Below are 11,079 nucleotides of genomic sequence, written 5' to 3'. Positions count from 1 at the left end.
CCTTGTGCTATTAATACATTTCAGATATCACTGGAGACATTAACATAAGATTATCAGATAGATAAAAATTCTTCGAAATAACATGTGAACTATCAAAAGTAGAATATATTTTCCTTTCACAAAAACGTTTTTTTTCTTATCACTTGGCTATATATGTATACATAAAATACAGACGAACAGAAAAAAAATATACACCGCAGTAGTAAAACTATTTTCCACACAGTCATCATCAATTGACGAACATAAAACATACCCTCGGCCAAACAAAAATAATACGGAACGTTACGAAAAATAAAGGGAAAAAAATTTTCCTGACAAAATATCATCTACTCTCTCAAAACATCTGACAAGTACTGAAAATCTAAAGGCGGTCTTGACGATTGCACAGAAACACACAATATTGTATTACGTGCTGCGCACGCAACGGCTACCCCTTTGTACCGCTCTCTTCGGCAGAATATATCCCCAAAAATTCAAACCGTACAGTTCCAATAATACAACCCCACCAATTTTGCATCATTGTACTTTTCTGAGGGTGGCTTGGTTAGGCTGATGTATTTTAGAAACACGGTAATGTTTGGAAAACTTTGCCTTCAGTTTCAAAGTATACTTTCGCAACTGCATACGCAATAAAAGTTTAGACAAGTTTAATTTTTGCCCCACTAAAAGAAAGAAGAAAAAGTTTTTAGTGATTTATGTCAAGGTTATATTTAACTTCAAAAGTGATAATTAACTTAGTGAAAACTTTTGAGCATATTGTTATTCAAACACACACCCCTCCTTCTAATATTTGTGTATATCTTAATTCGTAAGACAATATTAAGCTTTGTCAAATTAACCCAAAAGTGAAACGTTCTAATATAATATCGAATGAGTGCATGAACGAACGTCCAGACCATACTTTTGTTATAAACAAAGTTGTGTGAATTTTCCGATTGAACAACATTTTTATGTTGAAAGCTTCCGAAGTGGATATGATTCTTAGTTTGTAAGTGCTTACGTAGTGACGGCGTACGGACAATTTTCCATTCGTTTCGTCGGTTCTGTGAAATGTCGCCTCTATCAAATAATAATGCAGCCCAAAGTGAAACAAATCAAATCTCATCGAATTCAGCATTCAAGCCACTTATGTCCGAATCAAGACAATTGATTGGAATGTCAACATCAACTGCCTCGAACGAACAATACACAGAACACAATACACGTAAGTTTCATGGACATTCTTGAACGGATAGGTTGTGATTGAGGCGAGAAGAAAATTTTTTACTTTGGATACTCGGGCATAATTTGTTGTCAGAGCAAGAATGGCTTTTGATTTAACCCTTTATAAACGGTAACTGTATCACGATGAAATCAGTACATCAGTACATCGTTTGAAGAAATTGATTCAAAATCTTGCGTTTCATTAGATTTAACATGCATTGCCATATATAAATGAGCACAAGTCAGAGATTCATTGCTTACTTTTGCCTCAGTTGTAGGTTACATATGAGAAGAAATTTTTAAAATATTTCTACCTAACTTCAGATTCCAAGAGAAATCATTGTCTGCCACACCACAAAACTATGTAAACTAAAAACATATTCGCTAGCTTACTAAATAGCTATTCCGATCAGACGGGTTTTCCGTCACACCTGTCTGCATCACCGATCATAACATTCAACTGTGTTTTCGATTGTGCTTGGAACATATTATCGAAGTGAAAAAGTTACCGTTTCCCAAACAAATGATGTAGTTGGAATCTCATTCCTTCTACAAAAACTCCTTGAAAGAAAATTTTATGTTCTTGTTTTTGTTACTCATAAACAACGGATATTGAGTGATGCAACCTTTTTCACTCCGATAACAATTGCCCAATGGATAGCACTACGAATCTAGTTTGTGGATATGTCACGCTTGATTATGGGATACAGTCAATGGAATATTTGATATTGTATCTTTAGCTTACCAGCTTTTCTTGTTCTATTGTTAATTTCATACGATCAGTAGAAAATTTGTCTGTTAAATTACATGAAGAGCTGTTGATGCTCTATCCTCCATGTACTCAATCTTCCGTTAATAATTACGATTCCCAAAATCAGGTCAAATCTGTTGGCGTATTTGTGGTAACATTAAATTAAGCAAACAACTGTCTCTACGTTCTATAAATAATTCCAAGCTGCTCGTAGGTCAAGTCTTTTCCTTCCAATAACAATTTTTGAATGAATTTAGATTTGAGCTACATCTTATCCTGCTTTTTTGAGCAACATTTTTGATAAATACGATAAGTGTTGCCCCACATTACGCATCTTATGAAAATTTCGTTTTCTTTCCCTTTTATCACAGATCTCGGAGCTTATTCCAGTTATAGTCAAATGAATACAGCATCACAGGAATACCACAGTAATCAACAATTATCACTTAGCGCATTTAAACGGGACCAACACCACGAAGACATAGCGGGCTTCAGCTATCCACGTCCAGTAAAACTCTACGAACATCCAATTGAGCCATATTCACCAAACCAAAGTGTATATCGGAACGATGCTCCATCGCCCGGCGCTTCAATAATTGATTTATCAACATCCAGTGTTACATCGTTGCGATCACAAGGATTTTCTAGTTCAGCATATTTTGAAGGACAGCGGTACGATAGGAGTCCACAATTGGCATCGAGTCCTCATTATTCTAGTCCACAAATGCTCAGCCCACAGGGACATACTTTGGATTTAAGTGTAGGACGAACACAAATGGGGTGAGTTGGAACTCTTACTTATTTCAATTCTATTGTCCGCGTTTTTATGTTTAAAATCTTTAGAAATTTTCAACGAAAGTGAAATTATCAAAAGTCAATCATTGAATGAACGAAAATCTGTGGAAAGTCGATTAAAATGCCAATGCATTGGGTTAAGGAATGTTCGCCAGAATGATGTGCGATACAACAGTGTGTGTATTACATCGTCTAATTAAAGGCGTACGGAATTGTAAAAATGAGTTTAAGTAAACATTAGGGAGAAACGATTAGGGTAGAATTACGTCAGTGCCGAATCACTTGAATAAAATAGGGGGTGAATTCTCATTTCACTGGCAGGATAAGCAATATTTTCCGATTTTCTGATAAATACAAAAGTTTTGTGTATGCCGTTTTAGTGTACATTGACCGGGCTGAAAATCAGAAATTGATTTGTTATACTTCTCAGCAAGAAGCCACTGAACATGTGATGATTATTCGGAAACAGAATGAAATGAAAATTTCATATCATAATATGAGAAACGGTTTTGTTTTAAAGAAGAAGTGAATCATACAGCAGTGTTGTGAAACTTCTTCCGTTTTCTTGTTTCTTTTGGTGATTGAAGTATTTAGAATGACATAGGAATGTTAGAAGAAACTATTCAATGAGGATTGCCGAAATCAGTTTTTTCTTCCTTTTCTTGTATAAGCGGCCAATAACTCAAAATAAGACTTGTATCACTTGATTTGACGAAAGAAGTTAAAATTGAGAAGATTTTGCATTTTATAAATTCCCGAGAAAGGTGATTTGCGCTCTTTTTCCACATAATTTCACATAGAATATGAAGTGAGCAATGAGAAATTATCGCAAAATTTGCATTCAATCACAAATTTTCCGACAAGAACTTTAAAGATTATATCAGAAAGTTTGTGATTTATCGCATGACAAATGTCAATTTTTCCTGGAAAGTTGCCGTTAATTTGAAAATATCTTTTTTCGGCGGAAACGCATTTATCTTTGAATATGTGTGCACTTCTGCCGAAATGAATTAATTTTTTAGTGATCAGCTTTGAAACGCCATCATTAGTTAAACCAACAAAGCATACCCCAGTGAAATTGTATGAAAACAGCGCACTTCAAGCATAGGGTACTGAAAATTGACAGTGAGTCACACAACAGCAAAACACAGTTATTTTCCTAACGCATGCTTAAAGCCTTTAGCACAACTTAGGAACAACGTTTTCAACAATAGTTAGGAAAAGGAGCATTTCATACAACTACAACAAAAACTCCATTTGGCAGCTGTCGACAAATGATCACTTTTACTTGAAGTGCATTGATGTAAGGAAAATGAAAACGTTTCTTTTTCAACTGAATTTCAATATGTAATTTCCCAGGATCCAATACTTAACTGTAGTTTCAAGCCATGTTAGAAAATTAGAAGTAGATCTAGAGAAATTTTAATACACAATGTCATGATGAATGACTGTGTCAGGTCCGTACGTACAGCAACACTGTTCCCTAGAACATTGAACATATGAAACGAATGAAACGAGCTATTCTCATTAAAAGAATTTCAGTAGCAATTCAAAGAGGGAACTCTGTCTCGATTTTCGGTACTCACCATCAAAAAATCTTGACGAATAATATTAGTTCTAAAAAAAAACTGAAGTAAAAGGAATGCTGAACCAAGTTCACATTTGAAATTTTTCAGTGGGGGATCCAGTCCCCAGTACTCAGTAAGCACCCATTCTCAAGCGCAATATACAGGAACATACTCGCCACCACCCCCTGAACCAGTTGATTTTAGCGGCTTACCACGACCAATTGGTGTAGAATATCTAGGTTCATTGGGCTCATCATCATATAGTCGTGAATCAACTCCCAGTACTGGAAGCTCTCATTTCATGGAAGGATACAAGGATTTCAATGGTACGCTTTGCATTTTAGTGAAATGTGACACAAATTTCAAAAATTGTCAAACTCACTTGATAGGCAATAGTCCGCATTCAAGTTACGCAATGTTCGGACAGCCCGACTATCCACCAAATGGATATGCTGGCTACAATCCATCATACCACTACTCAAATCCTTATCTAAATTCGTCGGGAACAAGTGGCTATTCGATGTCTGTCGCCGGTGAATATAATCCAAATACAGCCACATTCGGAATGCCACCCCCGCAACATTTACCGTCAGACATAAAACTTTCAAAAGATAGGTAAGAGATTCGTATAGTTGATTAACTGACCCGTTCGGTAACTGAATATATATGTATAACCACAGCATTTTAAATTGTTCGTCAAAAAGTGATAGAATTCATCCGCAAGAACTAAAATGCCCGACACCTGGCTGTGACGGGTCGGGACATATTACCGGCAATTACTCGTCACATCGTAGTTTATCGGGATGTCCCAGAGCGAATAAACCGAAAACTAAACCACGCAGCGGACAGGATGCTGAACCATTAAGGTAGGTGATTTACGATTGACTAAAATACAAATTGCGCAAGTAGAATTGGTTGAATTTGAATACGAAAAATTTTAAAATGAAATAAATTTGACCAAAACGTAATGTTTTCAAAAAAAAGGTGTCCTATACCCGGATGTGACGGATCAGGCCATTCTACTGGAAAATTTTTATCACATAGAAGGTAAGCATTGCTTATATAACACACAGCATACATCATGCATACAAACAAAATATTAAAATATTTGTGACAAATATTTCGGGGGTTTTTTTCGGTCACCACATTCCGTTTCATCCCTGTTGGTTCAACGCAACATATACAGAATTTTCACCTCTTTTTTTGCTCTCTCTTTACAAACAAATGAAAAATACTTCCGCTTAGGATACGTTTTTTTTGCATCTACTTAATCCACTTCTAAATGGTGAAAATTAATTTTAGAGGGGTTAAATTTAACTTTGTCATATTTTTCAACTGCTTTTTCCTTCCTATACTCGTATCCACTCTGAATAATAACAAGTCGGACTTAAAAGTGTATTTTTCGGGTATTTTCCTTTTCATTAAGGTTGAATATGATCTCATAATCACCACATATTAAATTTTGTGACTTTTAATTTTGAAATTGAAATTTTGAGGGAAATTTTACTCATTCGTTTTTTTTTTTGTGAATCGCATTTTTTCTGTCGTCGTTTGTTCATTTGTTAAAATATTTTCACATTGGTTCATACGGATATAGTGCGTCAGGATGTCCGATAGCAAATCGAAATAAATTACGTGCTATGGAACTGGAAAATGTTGTCGCCGAAAAACAACAACACCAACAACAACAGCAGCAGCAGCAACAGCAACAACAACAACAACAGCGTGTTTACTCACATATTCAGCCGTCGCTAAAGATTGACGGTGTCAATTGTCCAACGATTGGTTGCGATGGTACTGGTCACATTAACGGCACATATTTGACACATCGTTCGCTATCTGGTTGTCCAACAGCACAAGGTGTGAAACGACCGAAATTTGATGAGATCGGATTGGGAGCATCGCCGCGTTTAAGTGGAGGTATGTCGGTGAACATTACATTTCGATAATTGTTAAGACAAATATTTTGCTGCGTTGTTGAAGGTGAAAGAAATTGATCGAAGTGTTTTTCATCAAATTTTTATTCTTCTCTTCTCTTCGAACAGACCTTGACGGTGACAACAAAAATTCGAATTCAGCCGAAAGCTTCTCGTCACAAGAATCGGATGTAACCGATCTGCAACGGGAAAAGGCACAAGTTGAACTCCAAATGCTGCGGCTCAAAACCAACATAAACGCTATAGAATTTCAATTAAATCACAATGAGAGGGTGAGTCTATGAACATTTTGATTATAAAAAATTTACGACCCTGAATTCAGTCGAACAACAAATATTTAAATAAAATAAGGAAAGAAGTGAGAAGACAACAACATTAAATACGTGCGCTCTCAGTTTTCGAACCATTTCTGCGGTGTTATGATTAGAAGACAATTTTATACCCGAGACGTTGACCGTTCGAAAGCGATCCAAGTGATTTTAACAATTGAAAATGGGCTATGAGCCAAGTGACAGTGCCAAAGGCATTATTCTCATCGTTCAACTATTTCTGTTGAGTTTTCGACGAAACTTTGCGTTAAGAATCAGTATTTATACCATAGTAGATTATTCGCGTGTGTGTGTTCAGTATGCCAGCAAACGTTTGTTTAAACTAATTTGTTACCTTAACTTTTTAAACTCATCGGTGAACTACTAAAACTCAGTTTTGTCACGATAAAGTGGTTTGACCAACTTATTTAGCTAATTCTGTTTAAAATCCAGCGACATGTTTTCCAAATAAGTGTGGAACACAAACACAGTGATTTAACTAACATGCGCAAATATTTAACGGTGAAGTGGAAAACGTGTTGGCAAATATTTGGCAATTTTTTAAATTTTATGTTAGAAAATCATAAATTGGTCAGCTTGAACCTGAAGGAATGAATGTTATAGCTCTCAATCGCAAACTATTCCTGAAAATATCGTCAGCTGAACGTCCCCAATATTTTCGTGGAAATAATTCATTTTGCAAATAGAATGATACATATGTGCCTGGTGTATCATTCTCTTATGCAACATATTTTTTTTTGTCATAGACTTTCTAAATTAAATTAAAACTTTTACACTGATACAAGTGGTTCATACTTCAGAATACGTAATAAGTCCTACAGAGTAAGGCTGGCTGCATTCGAAACACAACTATCCATTCATCTTCCATACATCTTATGTATTTTCTCGATTTTCCTCTTGCACCCCGCAAGGGGAGAAGAAAAAAAAATGCTCGAAGTAATTTCATTTATTTATTTAATAAAAAAAATTATGAGAAACTCTGTGTAATTTATGTATGTTGTACCATAGGAAACAACACACAAAAAAAATATTTTATGTGAGCAAAAATTTGTCTATACATTTCGTAGAAGTTCCTGCCTGATCTGATACACATAATGCATTTCGTATATCATAAACATAAGACAGCTCAAATACTGTAATACATAATGTACTTGCAGTTCTTGGTGCATGTGAAATGCACCAATGTTGTACTTACATATACCCATGCGATCTGCGCAATAAAACTATTTGCAAAACACCGTCTGAACAACGGTAACGCCCAGTTTTAGATTTTTATTAACATTTTTTTTACGTCACTCCAAATAAATATAACAACAATTTTCTGTTCTCTTCTGCAAATTGTCTATTTCAATGCAAATTACTGCATTCACTCACCAGAAAACACTGTGTATGTGTGTGGATTGTATACATACATTCTATGTGAATTCTATTAATTAGATGTCTATAAAGTTAATTTAAGGTGTTGCTTGATTGCAACTTATTTTACCAACATAAGTTTGTGTAAACACAATTTTTTTAATAAGTGGCTTTCATGAAAGCTAATGAGAAAAACTAATAAAATAGCCGTTTTCCATCTACTTTCCATCTACTATAAAAAAGGTTCCGGAAATGTGTACAATTAGGTAACTTATTAGCATCAAAGCTATTTATGGTCGACATTTTTAATGCAATAGACCGACGTATATAAGTCGCACATAGAACCACGAAAACATTTATTGTACGACTTTCCTTATTGAGCGCTAGGAATTGACCATCACAGACCGTAGAACATAGTATAAACTAGCAAAACACGTCGAATCGGATATGGTGTAATAATATGTCAGAGGCTATTAGTCTCCTGAACAATCTTTAGTCAGAATGAATATTACAAATTGAATTACTTTGAATTGAATGGTGAGGTACATGGAATTGTTTGACAACAGTTTTATTGTAATATCACGGGCAAGAAAACAATGTTATTTTCACGATAAACAGACCAACAATTTCTCGTAATAAATCTCAAATCTCACCTCCACATTCTCACTTCATACATTTATCGCTGATTTGATCGACGAAGGTTCGATCTTCCGGAAACTTTTTCTTTAATATTTCACGGTATCTAGGATTGTAGGCCCGCAGTTTCAACTCATGCTCAGTGACGACAAGTTAAACTTTTGTTGCCTAAATTGAGAAAAACGTTAGAAATTGAGAAAAACGTGATATAGTTATTTATGCCACCGAGTGATAAATTATTGTTTTAGACACTACGTACATGTGTAGATTATCTTTCGGAGTCGTAGTTGCCTACAACGTTTTTCTCAAAAAAGCCAACAAAAATGTAACTTTTTGTCACTGAGTTGAAAAAAATGATTTGACAATGTGTATTGTCATACTCAGTCTGCGAAATAGAGTGACGATCCACATCTAGTGCCTAAAAAAGAATTTATCCCAGACTACTGGTACATGTATGGAGACTGGTGAGTGTGACACCCTAGAACGAATGGAAATGAAAAACTAAAAACTTTTCTTGTGATACCTTCATACCTACTTTAAAGTGACGGATTGCTCTTCACTAGTAAAACTGTTATCAGTTACCGTTTTCTCAATTTTCATCACTTAAAAAAAATCGAAAAATAAATCCGTCATCTGATCTTTCTTGACTCATTCTTCCCATTTTCCATATTTTTGTTACACTTTACAAGTAAATCCAACTTTTCCGCTCAAGTTAAGACACTAAGGCACGAACTTAGAACATTCATATTCAAGGATTACTGCTATTTATTTAAATGGATAATGATAAATAATAACTTTTCTAAGTGGAATTGACCCGAAGTTAGGAGACCGGCTGGTGAAATCAATTTTAAAGGAATTCAATGAATTCAATTTCATATTAATTACGTAGCTAGATATTTAGACCGAGGTGTTTTTCAAAAACACTATGTAGCTTTCGTCCTGATATCTGCTACTTTTTGGCTAATTATATTATTGATAAAAATCTCTGATAAACGCAGTCAAAATTTTCACTCCGTTTAGCACTCCTTGAGCGATTGGGTTTCGGTAGAAATTTGTCCCACTATCATTTGTACAAATGAAAATTCTTAACTGAGTGGTAAGACCGAGAAATAAATATTTTATGCGAGTTTTGAGCCTTAACATTTTACATGCTAGATTTATATTTTGTTCTACTGAAATCTAATTGTTGGAATATTGAAATCAAATGTTAATGGGCACTTTTTGTTTCGATGCAATTTGCTCTGCGGTTTTATTGATTTAAGGGGTCGTTCACTAATGACGTAGAGTTATTTTACGGAAAAAGTGAAACTTATCTCGAATTTGAAATTTCGAATTTCCACCTAAGGGCGTCACATCATTTATGAACAAATATATATTTTTTAACAGATCTTATATCCTTCATCACAAAATTATCGAAATAACACATCAATCTTAACTTTGTCATTTGTTTACTGATTGCAGTGTGTTTAAATTAATCACTTCGGGAATACGATCACACAAAATGTTCTTCATAAAAAAACTCACATCTTCAATATTTCAATAAAATGAATCGTCTATTTTATAACTCAACATCCTGCAGCTGAATTTTGAAAATAAACACAACAGAATCCAACAAGATAAATGAAAATGAAACAAAAAAAAAATATTATTGTATAATTTAGGATATAAAATATATAGCATGCATGACATCTACCAAAGAACTTTAAATAAATAAAATAAATAAAAAGACAAAAAAATGAAACGTTCGCATTAAACAAAATACTTAAACGTTTTAATAATGGGAAAATCCTAACTTTCAATTATGTGCAATATTTGATTTTATAAATCACATTTTTTGTGTTAACAAAGAATTAAAAAAAAAAAACCAAAAAACTGTAAAACGAACTTTGTAAATGAAATTATACTTTAACATTAATTACTAAGAAATGAATAAATAAAAACAAAAAAGGAAGAAAAAAAACATCTTACTAACTTGTAGCTAAGCTCAATTTAATATGTTGTAAACAATTGACTGTTATTATCATCAATTACAATTAGTTTGGTCATTCAAATCTCTGATCCTGGACAAATTGCAAAAGTATTAAACTGAAATATCGGTACGTACGAATTACGAGTCAAAATCTATGTAAAAATTAAATAAAAAATATTTTTTTAACAAAAACAAAAAAGGTTTTCATTAAAGAAACAGATTCTCCAATGTCATAATGTCGAATTGAACAAAACAGATCTATTTCATTGAACTGTCTAACGCGCATTTTCCCTTTTTTAGAATGTATTTTATTTAATATTTTCTATGGATTTTTTAATTGTATTCAATGAAATGACCGACCATGCTATTAGTTTTTGCAATTTGTTTGCGATCTTTTTTTGTAAAAAAATTTCCTCTGAATGATCCAACTATAATGGTACTAAGCATAAATACATTATTAACAAAACCAAAAAAAAAGAAATAAATTTTTGTGGAAACTGATTTTCGTTCTTTCATTTAACACCCGCTTGACAGA

At 33.9% G+C, this 11,079-nt stretch overlaps 1 protein-coding gene across 2 annotated transcripts; it reads left to right on the top strand.

The window, feature by feature from the left end:
• Window positions 1-560: 560 nt before the first annotated feature.
• On the top strand, window positions 561-10,208 carry LOC119068082 (putative uncharacterized protein DDB_G0277255). Of its 2 annotated transcripts, none has more exons than XM_037171498.1 (9): window positions 561-1,204; window positions 2,326-2,734; window positions 4,426-4,643; window positions 4,707-4,932; window positions 5,022-5,183; window positions 5,302-5,364; window positions 5,915-6,237; window positions 6,363-6,526; window positions 10,037-10,208. In XM_037171498.1, exons 1-9 carry the CDS (start codon window positions 1,051-1,053, stop codon window positions 10,043-10,045), a joined length of 1,728 nt encoding a protein of 575 aa, XP_037027393.1. In that variant the 5' UTR covers window positions 561-1,050; the 3' UTR covers window positions 10,046-10,208. The 2 variants fall into 2 exon arrangements, with proteins under 2 accessions (XP_037027393.1, XP_037027392.1); XM_037171497.1 differs by having other exon boundaries at window positions 4,998-5,183.
• The last annotated feature ends 871 nt before the right edge of the window (window positions 10,209-11,079 follow it).

The sequence above is a fragment of the Bradysia coprophila genome (genome assembly GCF_014529535.1).
Source record: "Bradysia coprophila strain Holo2 chromosome X unlocalized genomic scaffold, BU_Bcop_v1 contig_173, whole genome shotgun sequence".
Classification (NCBI taxonomy): Eukaryota; Metazoa; Arthropoda; class Insecta; order Diptera; family Sciaridae; genus Bradysia; species Bradysia coprophila.
The sequence above is the reverse complement of the archived record's forward strand: the minus strand, read 5'-3'. Positions and strand labels throughout refer to the sequence as shown.